General features: G+C 34.1%; 1 protein-coding gene across 2 annotated transcripts in view; it reads right to left on the bottom strand.

Moving 5' to 3' along the window:
• Nucleotides 1-17350, bottom strand: part of FAM185A (family with sequence similarity 185 member A) — an 88988-nt gene that overhangs the window by 66819 nt on the left and 4819 nt on the right. For both annotated transcript variants that reach the window (XM_074268457.1, XM_074268456.1), the window contains exons 3-4: nucleotides 12591-12683; nucleotides 7447-7585 (exon numbers count right to left, since the gene is read on the bottom strand). In XM_074268457.1, the coding sequence (XP_074124558.1) occupies nucleotides 7447-7585; nucleotides 12591-12683 (232 nt within the window). The remainder of the gene's footprint in view (nucleotides 1-7446; nucleotides 7586-12590; nucleotides 12684-17350) is intronic.

Genomic DNA, 17350 nt, shown 5'->3' on the forward strand with positions numbered 1-17350 from the left:
GTGACACTATGCTGCCTCTCAAAGACAAGATTTATATATATATTAAAAATTTGAAACAATGCAATGCAGAGCCAAGTATGACATAATTATTAATAATATTAATATCTTGCACCCATAAGGTGCTTTATAGTCACAAAGCACTTCACATTTTATCTCATTTTCTCCAAGTGAACTGTAAAGACAAGTTTGGAGGAGGAAAATTGAACTTTGTGAAGTGGAGTAGTCATGGAGAAAGTAGAATGTAATCTGAGCCATAAAAGTCAGGCAGGGGTTAGACAAGGACTGAAGAACAAAGAATGCCCTTCAGTAATAATGACAACTAACAATTTATATAGAACCTACGCCACTGTGCTAAGCCTATTACCATTCTTATCTCATTTGATCCTCATATCTATGGGAGGCAAGAGTTATTACTGTTCCCAATTTTTCCCCAACAGCAGAGGAAACTGAGCCAGATGTTAAATGATTTGCCCAGGGTTCCACAGCATCTGAATTCCTGATTTTAGGCCTGGCCCTCTGGGCATGTGCCACCTGGCACAGGGGACATTCAGGGAGGTAGCACCTCTGTGTGAGGGCTGCTCATCGATACCCCTCCCCAGCTATCCACCTCTCCATTGCAACCACACTCTGGTTTCCCTGCAAACTCCCAGATTAGGGGAAACCAACGGGTCTAAAACCCATCGGTGAGATGGGTATCCCCTTGCAAAGTGAGCAGCCATGGCGGTAGCTGAAGCAGGCCCTGTGGAGCCCGTAAGAGCTTAGTCAGACATCAAAGTCAGACATTAGACATCTACTGCATCTAGGGCCATTGCCAGTCACCTTGCTTCTGACCTTGCCACTGGACTTTGATGACTCTAGAGGAGAGGGTGAGGCTAACAACTCTGCAAAACTCTGCCTGACTTAGATCTGCTTCACTTGTTGAGATCAATGTTGATACTCGTTCCTGATCGCTGGCTGCCCTTGTTCCTCTCCTAGGCAGGTCTTCTCTAAGCCTGAGCCAGGGCTTCTACTGGCCCCCAGATACTGGACACAAGCCTTTCGGTACTGGGCTAGATAGCGGCCGTAGTGTCCTGGGCCATGCCCACATGAAAAACCACAACTTTCATTGGCTGTAACGTCTTAGAGGCCCAGGAGGTAAGGGAACACCTCCAGCTGTCTTATATGGTCCAGAGCACTGGTCAGAAGCAATGCAACGTGTCCGATTCCCGCTGGCCCTTCCTCCTGAGCAGGCCTGCTGATCTAGCTTGTTGCGGCCCAGTGCATCTTGTGCATGGAAGACCAGGAAGCAAAAGCTCCACTAATCCTCAACTCAGCAGTGCTGATCCCGACCCCTCTGTGCTAGATTGTTCACGTCATCATCAGGGACTTCTACAACCCTATGCTGGCTGATGCTCTAAGAGTGGGAGTTGGGCTGGGTAGCCACAGGACTTTTTCTCTTATTTGGGGGCTCACTGTACTGTACTTGCCCCTCTGACAGTTCAAGGGAGCCATAATGTAGCCTGCTACTGTTTCTGGCCCTCCCCCAGGGGTCTGCCGAGGTCCTTCTGATACCCAACCAAGAATTATGTTTGAGTATGAAAGGAAGGAGGGGGAAATAAACGATTCCCTAAAGAAAGGGGGGTACTCTTTCCCTGTTTCCTTCTCAGTCAGTCCTGAGATTTGGGGATTTCATTTTTTTTTTTTAAATCTTTGGATGACTAGAGCTGAGAGGATGACTCCACATCCCTTTCTGGTTGTTACTACTGCTACTGATTCCAAGTCTTCCAGACATCCCTGGATAAGGCTCTACAGAGATGCTTCCCAAGAGTTCTAGCATCTTCTCCTGAATAATGGCACCACAAAAATCTATTTGACTTCTCTGGAAATGCTAGAATCTTTGGTTATGGATTTGAATTCTCACCGTCAGGTGTAAAGTTTCCCAGGGTGCTCTGTCTTTGCCATCCTCTCAGAAAAATAGGATCATCAAGATTCTACTAGCCTTTCTTGGTCTCTATGGGAACTCTGATAACTACTATGAACCCCTTGGACTTCTAGAAGGCACAATATGATTTCCCTGCTGCCTCTATTATCTTGCTTTTAACAAACTCTTCCTAATCCAGAATGCATCAAACACTTCCCCCATCTTCCCACCATACTGCTACCTTTCTTCCATGTCTTTTTTTTTTTTTTTTTGGTGGAGTTTCTATGGTTGGAAATTTTCTGAGAATAAAATGTGTTTTGCTTAAAAAAAATCCCTTATGTCATTGATTCTCTTTGAAAACAAAGGATGAACAACAATATATAACAGTGAGTCCCTGAAAGTAACTGTACAAAAGAACTGTATAAAGGATGTTTAGAAAGATTAATCTGGTAGCAATATGCAGATAGAAGACTGGAGGTCAGTAATAAAGGCCTTGGGGAGCAAGGACAAGATAGATGAAGGCGATGTTCCTGGTTGTTTAGCGCTGGTTGAGGCTCTGCCTAGTAGTACATCTCTGCCAGCATATCCTGTTAGACACTAGCAGTATCTTCAACCCAAAGTAGGATACAAGGAATAGATATTTAGTGAAACAAGAAGAAAATAAGAATACTTTATGAATAAATCAGGAGTAAAATGAGACTACCATATGAATCAATCTATATTGATACTGAGTCTGGGAACTGGGAGAGTGATAGTACCACTGAAAAAAATAATTACATCAAATCAGAAAAGAGAATTGGTTCCAGAGGAATGGAACAAAAGATGACAGAGAACTAGTAAAATAAAAAGCTGAAAAGGACCTTAAAGGTGATTTAGTTCAATTTCTTCATTTTACAAATGAAGAAACTGATATATCAAGAGATGAAATTACTTGCTTTCACATACTTTCTCTTTCCTTGATTTCCTTTGGTTGACATGACATTCACTATTCTCTAATGATTCTCTTCTTACTTATGGTTTGCTCTTTTCATTGTCATCTTCTTCCCCCTAAGCATGGATAACTCTGGAAGTTCTAATCTGGGCCGTTGTTTCTTTCACTCTATACTTTATCAATAATTTTTGTAGTTCCCATGCATTTATTTTTTTTCTTTCTTTTTTTCTTTCAATTATTTTAATAGTTTTTATTTAACAGATATATGCATGGGTAATTTTACAACACTGACAATTGCCAAACCTTTTGTTCTAATTTTTCCCCTTCTTCCCCCCCCCAGGTGGCAGATTGATCAATACATGTTAAATATGTTAAAGTATAAATTAAATATAATACATGTATACATGTCCAAACAGTTATTTTGCTGTACAAAAAGAATAAGACTTTGAAATAGTGTATAATTATCCTGTGAAGGAAATACAAAATGCAAGTGGACAAAAACAGAGGGACTGGGAATTCCATGTCATCTCCTAAAGTTCTTTTGCTGGGTGTAGCTGGTTCAGTTCATTACTGCTCTATTGGAACTGATTTGGTTCATCTCATTGTTGAAAATGGCCACATCCATCAGAATTGATCATCATATAGTACTGTTGTTGAAGTATACAATGATATCCTGGTCCTGCTCATTTCACTCAGCATCAGTTCATGTAAGTCTCTCCAGGCCTTTCTGAAATCATCCTGTTGGTCATTTCTTACAGAACAACAATATTCCATAACATTCATATACCACAATTTGTTCAGCCATTCTCCAACTAATGGGCATCCACTTAGTTTCCAGTTTCTGGCCACCACCAAGAGGGCTGCCACAAACATTCTTGCACATACAGGTCCCTTTCCCTTCTTTAAAATCTATTTAGAGTCATTCTTGATTCCTCTCTCCCTCCACTCATAAATATCCAACTAGTTGCCAAATTTTGTTAATTCTACCTCTACAATATCTCTTGCACCTGCCCATTCTCTCCACTCACCCAGCTATCATATCGGTTCAGGCCCTTTTTGTCTGAACTACTATAATGGCCTACTTGATCTTTCTAACAATATAATTTCCCTAGCCATGTCATGTCTCCCATGAAAAAGCCTTTAGTGATTTTCTATTGCTTCCAGGGCAAAATATAAATTAATTTTAATTTAAGTAATTCCACAATCTGCCTCTGACCTACCATTTAGGCCTCCTTTCATATTCCCTTTCATTTAATCTACATTCTAGGCTAACTAGAACATTAGCTATTCCCTGACCACAACATTACATTTTCCCAACTGTCTGCTTTCTTTGGTTTCTATTCTAAATGTTGGGGATTAGGTCAACATGGCAGCATGACTATTCAGGCAATGGAATAACAATGTAGTCGAGTCTGGAGTATCTAAGAGCTACTCATTACTAAGTATAGGGATAATTGTATTTCAAGTGACATAGTAAAATTTTGATATAACAAGAACATACTTATGATTTCATCATACACCAATAACACAGATCATTAGATACTTCCCTGTGAAAAGGAAAAAAAAACTGTTACAGGGGGATAGGGACTTTGAAAGAGTAGGGTAGAATTCCCCCTAAGGAATCACACCCTTTGGTAGCTTCCTATTTTAAGTAATTTTTCTTGCTAACTAATTTAGTTATAGAAAAGTTTATTCAAATAGAAGTGCTTTCAGTGTCCCCTGAATTTCAGTACTTTGACTGCCCTGCAGTTGGGGTTCTGCGTAGTAGAACCTTACACTTAATTGGGATAGCCTGTTGGCAACTAGGGTCACAATGAAGTCATTACATCATTTTTAATGGAGCAACAAGAAAATAAAAGAATATTTTAATGTATCCATTATACATTGTTATTGGTACTGTAGACAGGTAGAAATATTCTGAACAATCTGCAACATATCCTAAGATACACCTTTTACCCCACCAATTTTATTGCCATAATATTATCCTAAAGATATCATGAAAGGGGTTGAAGGGAAACCAGGATCTCTGGAAAAATTTGTAGCTAATTTAGTATAATAAAAAATGTTTATAAACCTTACATGCCTAATGATTGGTAGATGTCCTAAAAAAAATGACACATAAAAAGAATATGGATATACATGAAATGATACAAAAATGAGCTCAGCAAAACCAGAATTCACATGATCTATATATGAATACAAACACATACATGTCATATAGACTTCAAAGATTATGACCAAACTTTTCTCCCATTTAATTAAGTTGCAGATAATTCAAATTTGAGAATGGCTTTCAATTAGTTATCCCACGTTTGATGTGTTAGGAAGACCAATTTATAGTAATAAAAGCATTGATATTATAAATATTTATTGCATTCTCTAAATTCAGTGCAATACATTTGGAAAACATAGAAAACCTGATAGATAGCTCATTAATTCATTAGCTTCATGATTGGTCTGAGAAATAGACATCATTCATATGGTATAGAGAAGATCTGATGATATAGAGAACAAAGAAGGGATAATTCCAACATAAGGTGGAGCCAGGATGGGAGACAGTTACTGACTGCACCAGAGTTATTATTTATAAGAAGTTGGCTAGACATTAATAAATCAGGGACTCCCTGTAGTGTTTTTCCAGTTGAGATACTAGAATCAAAAAATGTCAGAGAGGGGGAAATGTTCTTGAAGATCTTCTAGACTAACCACTTCCTTAATAAATATCCTGCTTTATAATCTACCTTTTTTCCTACTATACCACATAAAATAAGCTTTACAGGCAAGTTTGAAAAATGATTTATAAATTCTAGTACAATGGTCATCTTTAGCAATTTGTTTCTACTTCAGTTAAATAATTAGAAGTTTGAGAACTTTCCAACATATTCTGTTAAAAGTTCTTTTGTTTCAAGTAAATAATGCAATTCGTTATAAATGCATTATAAAATGTAACTTTTTTATAACTGTATTGCATCCTTTTCAGTCTGAAAAGGAAGAGTATATACAGTTACAAAACTACTATGAAATCTTGTACATAGCTAAAACTTATTAGCATTTAGTAGAAAAAAAGTCATGAGGGAAAAAAAAAGTTTACACCTTAAACTAAATTTCTAATATTTTACAGTTTTCTTGCCCTATTTTAAGCAACATCTGATTACTGAAACCTCCAATTTGCTTCAGACATTGTTTTTCCATTAGAAGTCATAACTAAATGCATTCCAAATGCAACAAACATCTTTTTTAAAAAAAAATAAAAGAATTCATTGTAAATATACAATGCTAAAAATTCTAGAATTATTTCATATACAATTTAATTTTTAAAAATCATGATGAAATAATCAAACTGTTTAAAAGAAATAGTTTGTATTTATGCTCTGACAGAGGATATAATCTTGGATAGTGAAATGATTAAAATATTTTAACTCTATTAAGTTAGTAAATCAGTATTTGGTGTTTTGAGTAGTAGTATTAATTATCCCCAATATATTTGTCCATATATTTAGATTTTTGTTTTTGTGGATTTTCCCCATAGAATTTAGTACTCTGATCTGATTCACAAGACATGATAGAGATATAGGATACCTTCAGAAAAGAAAGTGCCATCTATTAATATTCACACTTTCTTAAGCTAACTAATGACTGCTGTTCTCTGATACATAAGATGACCAATAAATAGTTTTTATTTTCTAAATTTAATAATTACTATTAAATTTTCAAATCTGAACTTCTGCTAAACTCTAAAGGTTCAAATTTTTAGTTTACTATAAAAGGAAAATTGGTGATTATTCCTGTGGGGGAAAAAAACAAGACTGTGTTTCAAGGGAAAAAAAAAAACAAACAAACCCTTGCAAGGGACAACTAATATAATCAGGGTTTCTAAAAAATAAATAATTTTCATTAATTCACAGAAACTCTATAATACTTCACTAGGCTTTGATTCACCTGTAAAAACAACATAAAAGAGATCAAGGTATGTTAAGGGACATTGATTATCATTTGCCTCCTTTTTCCTTTCCCTTCCAATAATATTAAAGGTGCCCAAATTAATCACTTTCCTGGGATTTTTTTAGAAAAATGTTTTGGGAAGAAACCAAATGCCACCTACCCAATGAAAGCAGAAATTGGCAGGGTGCTTTAAGCATATGATGCCAGTAAAAATAAAAAGAAAACATGTTGAACAAATATAGTATCTCTGAAAGTCATCGACCAGATTCCATCCAAAAGTCTTAAGTAGTTTAACCATTGGATTTTCTATTAAAAACATAATTTATTTAAAATCCATATTTCAAAAGATATTCTTGTCTCTCCCTTTTTAATAAAGTTCTCAATTTTTTTCTTCATATGCTTCAATTTTTCCTTGAAGTGTGTAGTTCTTGGTAATACTGAGAGAAATAGGTAAAAGTCTAATATTTTCAGCAAAGAGAAAATTACCAAAGTTTCATATCTAACAAAATCAACTTCTTGTAGGAAACCGCCACAATTTTCTGTATTTTTGTTTGTTTAGGGGTTATGTTTTCTTATGATTGAGTTCTCTCTCTCAAAAATCTCCCTTATGTGGGGAAAAATAACTCATGTATATTAAGAAAACTGTAATGGTATTTTGATGCTTTCATCTTACCATGAATACTTCCCAATGTAATATCCCCAGCAGCAGAAGACAGGGATGATGACTCTGTATAGAGATATTCAGCTTTCAGGAAACCATCTTCAGTAGATATGTTAACAGAACTTCCCTGTAGTTTGTCTATAGTCACAGTCTATTAAAAGAAATTACTTAAATCAGTTGATTATCAAAGCAAAGAGATCATAAAAACTACCCATCCACAACAAACTTTAATGACAAAATAAATATTAAGTGGATGGAGCAGGGAGGTAGGGAGCTTGGACTATAATTTTATTAGTACATCAAACTTCCAGTGAAAAGATCCCATAAGTCAGATAAGCAATCATTCCACAATTTATAGTCTTAAGATGTCTACTTGGTTAGAAGTTGAGAAGTATCTAGAGTTTCTTAACCAGTATACTAGAAAACTAGTAGGTAAATGTAGGTCTGTTATACCAACTCCAAGACCCCTCTCCATCTATTATACTACACTACCTTTTAAATCATAAAAACAAAATTTAAAACAATAATGTTTTAGATGACATCTTTCTTATTTCTCTCCAAATCAGTGGGTTTTTTTTTTTTTTTCTTCTGTTTTTCAGTATGACAGGATAAAACAAACTACAAAGTCTCTGTTCTGAAATACACTGGCCATGTCCTTGGGCCAACATCCATTGTTATCTCTTCCACATCTTAAGGGTTATGGATCTGAAAAATCCTTATAAAAGTCTCCCTTTATGCCAGAAAAGATGTTTTAATTTTTTCTTTTTTCTTTTATGGAGTATTTACAATATCTTATTGTAAAATTTAAACTGGTGTAATCTAATACTTTAAATTTATGCATTTCTGAGTTTTTAAAGATGCCATCTGAAGGAGTTGCAAGGCAGCCTTTGCTAATAATAGGTGTTGCGGACTGGGAATAAGATAAATTAGAGGGAGAGGGAAGAGGAGAGAGGTCAGACAATGCAACGGCCTCTCAGTGAGAGAGGTCAGAGAACAGTAATTGCGTCTCAGTCTCCTTGTATCATCCTCTCACAAAAGGAGATCTACTCTGGGTTGGATCTCTAGCAGCCACTGTCAGGTAGCTCCCGTGTATTCCAACAATTGACCACTCTCTTCTCCTTGATACTTTCTTGTAGGTTTTCAAGACACTCTATTCTTCTGTTTTCCTTCTACCTGACTGTTCCGTCTCAGACTCCTTTGCTTTTACAAGCTTCATTCAGGTTACACTTACGAAATGTGAGGATTTCACAGGATTCCATCCACTTCTTTTTTCTTTTATATTATTTTACTTCATGATCTCATCAGCTCCCATAGATTTAATTATCTCTAAAACTCTCAAATCTACTTATTCAGTAGATTTCTACTGATTCAGTGCCTTCTAGTCTCACATCTCCATTTTCCTATTGAACATCTCAAAATGAATGTTCTAAAGACATCTCAAACTCACTCTATCTAAAACTGAACATGATAAAAGTATTCACTTCATCCTTGTATAGGAATGAATTGGGAATTAATATTTATGTACTAATTTTATAAAAACTGTTCAGAGATACTAAATATGTTTTGTGGTACATTTTCATATCTCAATTTAAAAATACAAACTCTCAGGGCCTTAATGCCCTATTCTATAAAATGAATGGCTTGGGTTACATGGCTTCTAAGGTGCTGCTATTCTTGATCTATCACTCCACAGCAGGCATTATTAACGTGTGTGTGTGTGTGTGTGTGTGTGTGTGTGTGTGTGTATGAGAGACACCTCTTTAGCAGATTGCTAAAGTCTAGGCAAATTTTCTCAGAATCATGCTTTAAATGCTAAAATAATAAAATATATTACAAAAGAAATTATATTAAAACATAGTTAATAAAGTATTAAAAAAAAATCACTGACTGCAGCTTAAGAACTCCAGCCCAAAGAGATAAATGTTAGCTCAAATAGCTTACTACTACTAGACTTTCACAGATTTTTAAAAAATAATGACGTGACAGGAGTTATTTTATTTTTATACATTATATACACATATCTATTTCATATATATAATTATATAACACATTTTAATATAATAATGTAATAGAGGTAACATTAATTATTCCAACAAAATTTTTTTCATTATTTTAATAGTTTTTATTTAGCAGATATATGCATGGGTAATTTTACAACAATGACAATTGCCAAACCTTTTGTTCTAATTTTTCCCCTCATCCCCCCCCCCCCAAGATGGCAGGTTGACCAATACATGTTAAATATATTAAAGTATAAATTAGATACAATATATGTATACCCTAACAAAAATTTAAAGATAAAATTTGCCACCAAATCATGTGCAGAAAGTTAACTGTCATTTCTCAAATTGGTATTAAAAGATTCTTAGCAATATCAGAAAACAAAAATAGTAGAATGTGGCCAAAATCTATAGACACAAACTCGTTTAAAAATATGTTAAACAATTTTTATTGTAGATTTCTACCCCTAAAATTATATTCCACTGTCAATTTATTCAATGTCATTTATAAAGCAACAATGAGAAATTATCAATAATGATAATAAAAGGAAACTATTTTTAGTAATGTTATCATTTAGTGCCATCTTGTGGAAAATACTGAACTAACAAATTATAATGTCATCCTTCAAATTTGCCTATGCTACAAAATTTATTCACTAATCATTCAATAAATACTTTGCCACTTATTACACTGATGAGTATATCATATTTTCATCTTATATTACTTTTAAAGTAATTACATAGTGATATTGAGGTAGAGCTAGAAAGACTTGGATTTTAATCCTGCCTTTTGTGACCATGGAATCATACAAAATTCTGTTGTAATTTTCAACTTCTCTAATCCTCATTTTCATCATCTGTAAAATGAAAGTGATACCAGTGATATCTACCTCACAAAGTTCATTTTCTTATATTATTTTATACATTACAATATTCAGGATTTTTTATCATGATTTTCTGGGAAAACCATGAGCCTAAAGTTGTTTCTGTTCATCTTGTTTTCTAGGTTAATTGTTTTGATTTACTCATAACTCATGAGTTATTTTGAGGTTAACTTTTGCTTCCCTTTTGTCAGATTTTACTCTACTTCAGTTTTTGTTTACTTATTATAACCTTTCCTTTTACTATAGACTCTCCATTAGGAATTCAATCTTTTTTTTTTCTGACTAGTCTGCTGAGTTTTAAAATTTTGCATAGAAGTCTAAATTCTGCTCTACATTCATTCCTAATTTTTTTTCTTTTGTGCATTTCATTTCAATTTTGAAATATTATAGGGTTTTCATTTTATGCTTTCTTAATAGACCACAAAATTCTGTATTTCATTAGGTTTTGGTTCATTTTCCTTTATTGTATAATAATGTTATGAGAACAATGTGTTGTTCTCTTAGAGAATATACTATTTTACCATCTGGTAAATGGTTATCAATCACTGTTGATTTGTCTATTTGTGCTTTATGTTTTTATTGAGAGTTTTTTTCTCTTGAAATAAATTTATTTTTTGTATTCTCCTATCACTTATTTTCTGGCCTCTCCTCCTTTGTTGGTAGGTACAGGCTTGGAATGGGCTACCTCACCCTAGTTGCTCTGGAGGATCTATGGTTTGTAGGTCTGAGTCCCTGACCTAATTAACCTTTCAGGAAGACCAGACTGGCTTCAGCAGGGTTTCAATATCCTTTTTTTTTTTTTTTTTTTTTTTTTTTTAAGTCAAAGTCCCTCCCACAACCTCCAGGCCTAATTCTCCCTCTACATCTCCTTTACATTTCCAGTGTCTATTGCTGAATGGAAGGAGGGTGAAGATGTTTATGGGCAAATTCTCTGTAACCTTGTGAGTCCCTAGTCTAGGACTGAGCTCCAGTCAATAGGCAGTATGTTTTGAAAAACCCTTTCATCTCCCTTCTTCCTCAGGAGAGATAGAAACGGTCAATTTCCTACAGAGGTCTTATGAGAAGAGGAGGGAATCTCTAAGACATAAGGACATAAGCTTTGTAAGACAGCCTATGTACTTGCCTTGAAATAAGTTAAGTAGAGAAACAGGTAGGGAAGGATTATTGAATACTTAGTGATTTAAGGATAAAAGTTCTGTTATTAATTCATAAGGATTTTACATTTGGGGGTTCTCTCTTCTCTCTTATATTAATTTAGCTGTACTTGTTTTATATTTGAGACAAAATTGCTTTTTTTTTTTTTTTTTTTTGAAAGCTGGAGGTTTAAATGGGTTTGATTAATCTTCCATCTTTCTGACCATTTGATCTAGGGCATTGAGTTGTGGGACTCAAATGAAACATAGTACATAACAAGCTTAGTACTATATATCAGCTACTGATAATTGGTATTAATTTAGAATCAGGAAACCATTAAGATTTGGATTCAAATATGTTTTTAATGACACTTTACTACAAAGATGCAAATATTTTCATCTCTTGGGAAAATCATTTTACTCATACAGATTGCAGATCTTTTACACCTTACTAGATGGTTTAATGAATTGCTACAGTCAAAAAAATTTTATCAGCTGATACACAACTTTTTGAAAAAGAGCCTCTCTGAAGCAAATGAAAACTGGTCTTCAGATTACACTGTCCTTTTCTAGGCCAATTCTGAAAACTCTTGGAGCTCAGGAGGATTTCTACACTGTGTGCCCACATCAGCATAACCTTTAGAAGTTCCATGCCACCATGGGGCACTGGAGTAGGGTTTTATGAGACAGAAACTAAATATATTAAAAATAGTAATAGCAACTCTACCATATAAAAGTGTTTTAATCTTACAAAATGTTTTAAAAATGTTTTATATACATTATTTCATTTGACATTCATAACTTTTGAGGCAGAAATTACATATAATGTTAAGCCCATTTGCAGATGAAGAAATTGCAACTCAAAGAGTTTTAAGTTAATCCATAATCACTCAAAAAAGTATCACAGGGAGAATCTGAATTCAGGTTTCTCTACTTTGACTTTAAATCTACCATACTGCTACTCTGAGAAAAAAGATAAATTCAATTCAAGTTTTCATTGCATGGAATTTAATAAACTCAGATTTTAAATCTAATCGATGTTTTTAAAATGAAAGGTACATGAATTCTGAAGTAATTATTGTGATGATCAACTTTTTACATTAAATTAAAACTTCTAAAAAAGACTTATTCTTGCTTACACTTTTTTCTGTTGCATGGATATCTGTATTTCCAAGAATAGTTCCCAGACAGATCACTTTGCCTCCTTTTGTTTGAATATGTAATTTTTTACTCTGAAAGACAATTTGAAAAAATTTTTATTTTCATTGGGGATTATTAACAAACAAAATTTAGCAATTTAGACTTTTTTGTCTTATCAAAGCATTTAATTGCAAGAATTACATTTAAAAACATGATATCTGCAATCAGACTTATATCAATTTTAGCCATAATGAATAGCTAACACCCACAAGTAAGCTGGCAATAATTCAAAAAGTTCAATGAAGACAACTACAAAAACCATGCACTTTATTTTATGAAAGAGAGGAAAAATCCTTTGTATTCAAATACAATAGTATAGATAATCTGATTTAATTTTATAAAGAATATTTGGCAATTTTAAGATCTACTTAAATCCACAATGAAATTTATCATGAAAGAGAAAATATAATGTAGTAGGTATGATAGAGGGGGATATAAAGGTGTGTTTGTATGTGTGTACATGAATGTAACATGTATAAGAGAAGAAATTAAAACCAGGAAGAAAATTTGCCATAAAGGAAGGCAAATAGGAATAAATATCCCTGTATACTTCAATATTTTCAGAGGGCATCACCAAGGAGGACAGCAAAAATAATTAAAACAGCAAAGCCACAAAAAGGGGGAGAATGCAAAGCATCAAATTTCTAGAACATGATTAAATTAAGAATGAAGTACTTATTAAGCACTATGTGCAAAGCATTGTGCTAAGTAAGCACTGAGGATACAAACAGAACTAGAGTTCTTGCACTCAAGGAGCACACATTCTAATGGGGAGGGGGAGGGGGAAGAGACAAACACTTAGGAAACGTTACAATTGCATATAACACTGAGAGGTTCCATGATCCTTAGGATGCAGTAGGTAAAGCAGTCTTTTCTGTAAAGTCATTTCCACTGATAAAATCATATCAGTTTCTGGTTCCACCATCTAAACTAAACCTGTTACAAGTTAAAGAAGCTAAGGATGTTAAGCCATTCCTGAGGGGACTGCTTTATATTACTGAAGATTAGTATGAGCTAATAAAAATGCTTGATTACATTCAGGGACTTTCCCATTGGAACTGCTACTTTGTCTGGAGTCATAGCAACAATGCACTAACTTCTCTTTATTACAACTCCTAAGGATACTTATAACCTATAAGGATACTTGTAACTACTGCTATGTGAGGTGGTTCTATCGACTTCCCTTCAGCATATGGAAAAAAATCCCCCAAAAACAAGAGTTCCTCATCCCTCCATAACTGCTGTACACCCAAAGCACAGGACTTCACCATTAGGATCTTCACCCTCTCCCCATGAGCATACCTTCAAGCTCCTAGCTTTTTACTGCTAAGGCTTTTTACTCTAGGAAAGGAATTTCACATACCAGGCCAAGAACTGAGAGCACACAGATATCTTCTGACTTTATATCATCCAACTCCATCTTGGAATGTAGCAAAGAAATTGGTGAAGAAATAAGTTCAACAAAGTTCCAGGGAACTGGTCACCAGGCATGTATCCACCTGGATGCTTAATTAAATCTTTCCTCTAGTCTTCAGGTATATACAAACCCACCATGTGTGTATCATCACAGAACCATCAATGATAAACACCCAAGCCAAATGACACTTTCCTATCTTACATCTAACAAACTCTTATCCCCTCCTCTTCTGAATTATCATCCTGAATTTAGTCATTAGGTCCCTAGAAGAAGTCTCATTACTCTATTATTTTTCATTCATCTCAGCCCAATTCTACTCCTTATTTCCATTGTGCCTTCTGTAACCCCTTCTCTATTTACAAATTTTCTTTTGTCTTAAGTCTTTTCCTGTCATATTGCTTCTCCCTCTTTTCACTCATAGAAATCCACCTCACTCCAGAAAAACAATGTAACCTTTACCATTCCCCTCCAGTATTGGATATTTCTGTCATGCCCAGTGACTCATGGAAAAATGGGCTTACTTCTTGCTCTTAATTTCAACTTCTAGATCCTTTCTCTGTTACTATAATTTAACAATGATTTCCCCTCTTCTGAAAATCATTAATCTATCTGTTCTATTCTCTCCAAATTCTTTTTGACATCATCTTGTCAGCTTCCACCATCGCTTTCTCTCCATTCTCCAGGAATTCAGTAACTAGCTCATAATCATTCTCTCCACATTATGTCCTATACTCATGTTTCCCAAATATGTTAAATACCTAGTTTATCAGCCTTCTGAATTTTTATGCTCTCCAATTGGCCTCATTTGATATTAGTAATCAGATTGCCATCAAAGTTTTTTTTTCTATTATATATCATTCAGGGAATCTTATGTGATTTTAAAATGCATGGAAAAATCATATGAGGAAAAAGTTGCTTTAATCAAAGTCTTTTTAATAAGGAAAAAAGAAAACAAACTTTGTGGGATATCCTTTCCATCTTTTAGCCAATTGTATGCCTGCAAAAATGCACTCTATAACTAGTAAAAGCCTGCCTCTTCCCTTCTTATACCTCTATCATGTCCTTGATACATGTACAGATTATTCCAACGAAAACTGTATATAGATAGGAAAGTAGGCATTCCAAGTTGTCTCCATCACTAGTAATGTGATTCCCCCCCCCAAGTATTTGTTATCCCCCAAATGTCTTCACAATTATAATGCTTCCAATAGACCTCCTTTGTATATATTGATCTAGTTGAGCTTCTCTTCTCATTTTTGTTTCCTTTAGTGCCATTTCTATCTCACGTGATATTAGAATTCAGTTGTGATAGGACTCCACTTTCACTGATAGAGAGAAAAAGGCTTTGTTATAATACTACTAACATATTTTTCAATTTTTCATCTATTTGTTGTCCTCCTGTCAGTTTCACCCTTAAATATCCTTAAGATGGTCTGAGTTGTGAGTCTCTTGCCAAATTTCTGTAAACTTGCTTTACCTCCCAGTGCTTCTCACTTTTATGAAGCAATAGTTCATAATCTTCTACCATCAACCTCTGTAAGATTTACCAACAAGATTGTTCTGAACTTTTGTTGCCCTTGGTTGCTATAAATCTGTACTTGGCAAGAATATCAAATGGCTTACTTGCCAAGTTGATGTCTAGAAACTTTTTACTCTCCTTGATGCTAGGACTGATTCTTATCAGTGTGACTTTAAAAAATAGTGATGGTATCAATAACCTTTCTTTGGTTACATGTCAATGTAATTCTTTTGTCAATTTTATATTATATAATTATATATTATATGTACATATAATATATAATTATATAATAAATGTCAATGTATTCTTCCATATCAATGGCTCATTAAAAGAGGTTATGATGGAACTGCCATATCAGCTTGTTTTTTATTCTGTTTTGTAACTTGGTATTGCTTTTGATTTCTTGTTCCAATAAATCAATAATTTGAGTTTATAATAATCACTGATCTAGAAATGATTCTTATATCAAGAACCAACTCTTCTGACAGACACTTACAAAAGAGTGAATGTCTTGGTTTCAGTTCCAGACTAGAGGTGAGAATAGGAGATTTGAAGCCAGAAGCACCATCTCTCCTTTTCCTTTCACACTTCCCTAAGACAAGAGGAGGTGATACACTAACAAGCTCTATTAAAAAAAAAAAAAAAAAAAAAAAAAAAAAAAAAAAGCAGGCAAAGGAGAAAGAACCCAATCATAGAAACCCAAATATTATGGGAACAGAGAAGACTGTTCTTCAGAGGAAGATACAAAAGAAAAAAAAAAGTCTCTCCAACCCCAAAAAGTAATGTCAAAGAAACTCATACAAAAATCCAAAAAAATTTAAAAATCAAATGAAAGAGATTAAAGACAAAAAAATTTAAAAATAGCAATCTGAGAAAAACAAGCTTGTGAAAAGAAAGTCAAACAATTAGAAGAAAAAGAAGAGTTGATACAAAGGAATTAGATGGGGAAGAAGGCTGATAGTTTTGGACCCCTAATCTCATCAGGAATGGGTTGAAGAGAGAACATGTGTAAATGAATGAGAATGGGATAAAGTGTGTAAATTAACACGAATAGAATAAAAAGAGAGAGGATGAAGAACTGAGGATAAGGGAAGGATTGCTGGAAGAATGAGTAGGTAAAAGAGGATAAGGAAAGGATTCTTGGAGTGGAGTAGGTTAAGTAAAAGGCAGACAAGGTACCATATAGATGTAGAGGACTCAGAAGGCATAGGAAATGCAGCAGAATTTATTATGTTTAAAAAAAAAAGTAATCCTGATTTCTGACAAAGTGAAAGCTAAATTAGACTTAATCAAAAGAGAAAAATGGGAAAACTATACTATATGTCCAGCCATACTAATCAATAATGTTTTAGGCTATTTAAAATTATTTTAATTGTCTAAATGACAACATAAGGTTGGTATATTGCTATGGTGTAAGAAATGATGAGTTGGAGTTAAAAAAATATGGAAAGACTTGGACACAGAGGTCTATATATATATGAATGTAAAGGTATGTGTATGTATATACCTATATATATATATGTGGATGGATATAGTATATATGTGTCCACACTTAATTGTATCCTCAATTGAGTGAGGTGGGGGGGAGGAGAGAGAGAAAAAAAGAATTAAGTAAAAAATACACACAGAGAACAAAAGAAAACCTATAAAAAAACAAAGAAAAGATGTGACAGGTCTGAACACAATGTATAGTATTTATTATATAGGCTTTCTTGAAATAGAAATTTATTACTTTATATTTAGAATAGTCTGCTGTGCACATG

Source organism: Sminthopsis crassicaudata, chromosome 5, assembly GCF_048593235.1.
Source record: "Sminthopsis crassicaudata isolate SCR6 chromosome 5, ASM4859323v1, whole genome shotgun sequence".
NCBI classification, from domain to species: Eukaryota; Metazoa; Chordata; class Mammalia; order Dasyuromorphia; family Dasyuridae; genus Sminthopsis; species Sminthopsis crassicaudata.